We start from the raw sequence: 3,383 nt of genomic DNA, 5'->3' as shown, positions 1-3,383 counted from the left end.
GCGTAGGGCTGAGCACTACACATAGACACAAAAAAAGTAAGAAATACAGGAAAAACCTTGGAAATAATAACACAATAACAATGAAGGTCGTTACGTAAAACGCGTCACATGCTGTTGGCCCTACCAATCAGGCCCCTGTACACCAACGTCCTTCAGTTCACAAGGGTGATAAGGCTAGTGACATAGGTGATCCAACCTCTTGGCGGGGCTATAAAGGGCGCGAGCTGTATTCTACCATAGCACTTCAGGGTCCGGATTTTCAACTCCTGAAAATCGATCCCCCGCCCCCGACATGGCTCAAGACAGCGCGACTTCGACGCAACAGTATGGGCGTTGGAACGTCCAACTCCAAACGATCACCCCTGGTAAGATGTCGCCTTCTCAATCCTCACAATGCACCTATTACCTCGGCCACAAGCACCCAGTCCGACTCGCGAGGAGAGCAGCCGACGGCGCCTTGCATTTCTCCTGCCCCGCATGCCCACCTAAACTGCTAGTGGCGTTGGGGGTTCAGAGTGGCGCGCTGTGGTTGAGTCAAGCAGTATGTTACCACAGAACATTTCATTACCAACAACGCGCCGCTTGTGTGCCTACTTTGTACTGTTTTATCGTGTTAGCGGAAACGTGTGTAACGGTGGCAGTTGCCGTGCGAACAGGAACCCTCAAGCACCTGCTCAGCCGCCTGTGGTGCGATTTCGTTGTTGGCTAAGAACACCGACTAAGCGACTTGTGCGGAGTGCAGTGTTTGTCTCGTTCGTTAAGTTCCTTGGTACAGGGCTCCAGATTGTACCTTGCTGCTTGCTCGTCCGGATGCGTTGTCGCTTCCATCCGGGGAGCCGATATGTACCTTAGGTGTCACGATTCTTGACTCCGTTGGAACGTTTCTCGCTCCGAGGAGTCCTGCCTGCTGGATCGTGGCTCATCCCTCGACGCTTTCGTCGCGGCGTTGCCTCGAAGGTTACATAACGTTTCTCACTCCAACGGGTCCTGCTGGTTGGATAGTGGCTCATCCCACTATGCTTTGGCCGCGGCGTTGGCTTGAAGGTTGGGGAACGTTTCTCGCACCCAGGTGTCCTGCTGGTTGGATCATGGCGCATACCACTACGCTTTCGTCGCGGCGTTGGCTTGAAGGTTGGGGAACGTTTCTCGCACCCAGGTGTCCTGCTGGTTGGATCATGGCGCATCCCACTACGCTTTCGTCGCGGCGTTAGCTCGAAGGTTGTAGAACGTCTCTCGCTCCGAGGTGTCCGGCTGGTTGGATCGTGCCGCATCCCACTACGCTTTCGTCGCGGCGTTCGCTTGAAGTTTGTAGAACGTTTCTCGCACCCAGGAATCCTGCTGGTTGGATCATGGCGCATCCCACTACGCTTTCGTCGCGGCGTTGGCTTGAAGGTGGGGGAACGTTTCTCGCACCCAGGTGTCCTGCTGGTTGGATCATGGCGCATCCCACTACGCTTTCGTCGCGGCGTTAGCTCGAAGGTTGTAGAACGTCTCTCGCTCCGAGGTGTCCGGCTGGTTGGATCGTGCCGCATCCCACTACGCTTTCGTCGCGGCGTTCGCTTGAAGTTTGTAGAACGTTTCTCGCACCCAGGTGTCTTGCTGGTTGGATCATGGCGCATCCCGCTGTGCTTTCGCGGCGGCATTAGCTTGAAGGTTAGAGAACGCTTCTAGTTTCGAGCCGTCGAGCTTGGGTCCAGCCGTTTCTCAAAGCACTTTCGTCGCGGCGTTAGCTAAATGGATGGATGAGCTCGCATTGGCAATGTCTGCTGCACCATAGTGTCCTTTGCAGGGGCGCGGGGTCCGTCGTGTAGTTGCTCTGTAAGCATTCTCTGTAAGTAGTTAAAGTTACAAATTCCGTAGTAATCATACCTCCGTCTCTTTACTGTAGAGATGTCGCACCTTTCAACTCGTTCAAAATATGGCACTCAGACCGTGTTTCGACAGGATAAATCCTTCTTTTTAAACTGGATGTCTGGGCTTATAAGGTAACGCATTTGTTGTTCTGCAGTTGACTTTCAACCTCAAAGCCAACGGCATGAGTCCTGTGGGAGCTCTTCTGGCCATCTGATCGATCAGGTATAGTATATTTTGTGTTATCAAAATCGCTACCTATTGCACTCTCTAACGGCCTAGCCAGGGCATGAGAATATGAGCAGCTCCGTTCTCAAAAAGTATATATTCCAAAATATGGGACCTGATATTGAGAAACTCAAGAGTTCTTTTTCTTTTATTTTCGATGATTCAGTGCGCTCCCGATTATCCTGGGCGTCTAGCATCGCAGGATCTCACCACCAAGCAAATATTTACTCTTTTGTCCAAAACAGGTTCTTGAAACCATGCGCAGTGGAGCGGCGCCGATCACCATCAACATAAATGATGGCAATTTTGTCTACAATGAGAACACTCCAAACAACCCCGTGTATCGGCCGCCAGATCAGACGGTTGAGCTGGCCGACGGTGACCGTAACTACTACCAAGAGCATCACCGACCAAGTTGCGGACCCTACACCCAGGTGGGTGCAGTCTTAGCGAAGATATTTTTTAATAGCCAGCGAAACCTGCTAAGTGATGTTGGGATGTGACAGCACTGCTCCCACGTTCAACCTCAGAGCCACTGGCCCGAGTCCTGTGGGAGCTCCTGTGGTCGTGTGACCAGTGAGACAGCATATTCGATGTGATCAATGCGGCTACCTGCTTCACTGTCCTAAGGCCTGGTCACATAGCACGGAAACATGAGCAGCATTAGCAACATAGCATAACTGCGTCAGGAGGAAGTATATGTCCCAAAGTATGTGAGATGGTATTGAGATACTAAAACAGTTCTATCTTCGCTGTGCTTCAGTGGGTTCTCGGTTGTCCTCCACATTTTCGCGCTTCGTCACCAACCACAAGTTTGCTGTTGTTTTCCAAAACAGGTTCTTCAAACCATGTTCAATGCAGCGGCGCCGATCACCATCAACATAAACAATGGCAATTTTGTCTACAATGTGAACCCTCCTAGCATCCCTGCGGATGGGCAGCCAGATACTGCGGTTGACCAGGCTGAGGGCGACGAGCATCACCGTCGAAATTACGCACCCCACTCCAAGGTGGGCGCAGCCTTAGCAAGCATAAGCTTTAATAGTCAGCGAAACCTTCGAAGTGACTTGGGACTGCCACAGCAGTGCTGATTATATAGTGCACAGTTTAACCTATTTCTCAGTTCTGTGCAAGCAACAGCGTTCCTTCGTTATCATTTCACTTTGCGGGAAAACACCCCTGACAAGACACCTTCATGGGAAGATGGGAGAAAAGTCGCCCGGATATTCCACTGCCCACAGTTGCCAGGACAACTGCTCTCTGCAACGCCGTACCTGTAGAAAATATTTGTGGCACCAATAAAT

The 3,383-nt window shown here is 51.5% G+C and overlaps 1 protein-coding gene across 1 annotated transcript; it reads left to right on the top strand.

Annotated features, from left to right (window-relative positions):
- The first annotated feature begins 292 nt into the window (after positions 1-292).
- LOC149358446 (uncharacterized) lies at positions 293-3,170 on the top strand. The gene is made up of 4 exons (XM_089567549.1): positions 293-365; positions 2,009-2,076; positions 2,325-2,513; positions 2,916-3,170. The coding sequence occupies exons 1-4, from the start codon at positions 293-295 to the stop codon at positions 3,168-3,170; spliced, it is 585 nt and encodes a 194-aa protein (XP_089423675.1).
- The last annotated feature ends 213 nt before the right edge of the window (positions 3,171-3,383 follow it).

The sequence above is a fragment of the Amblyomma mixtum genome, chromosome 2 (assembly GCF_055824585.1).
Source record: "Amblyomma mixtum isolate Tamu chromosome 2, ASM5582458v1, whole genome shotgun sequence".
Classification (NCBI taxonomy): domain Eukaryota; kingdom Metazoa; phylum Arthropoda; class Arachnida; order Ixodida; family Ixodidae; genus Amblyomma; species Amblyomma mixtum.
Note: the sequence above shows the minus strand (reverse complement) of the source record. Positions and strands in the feature narration are given on the sequence as shown.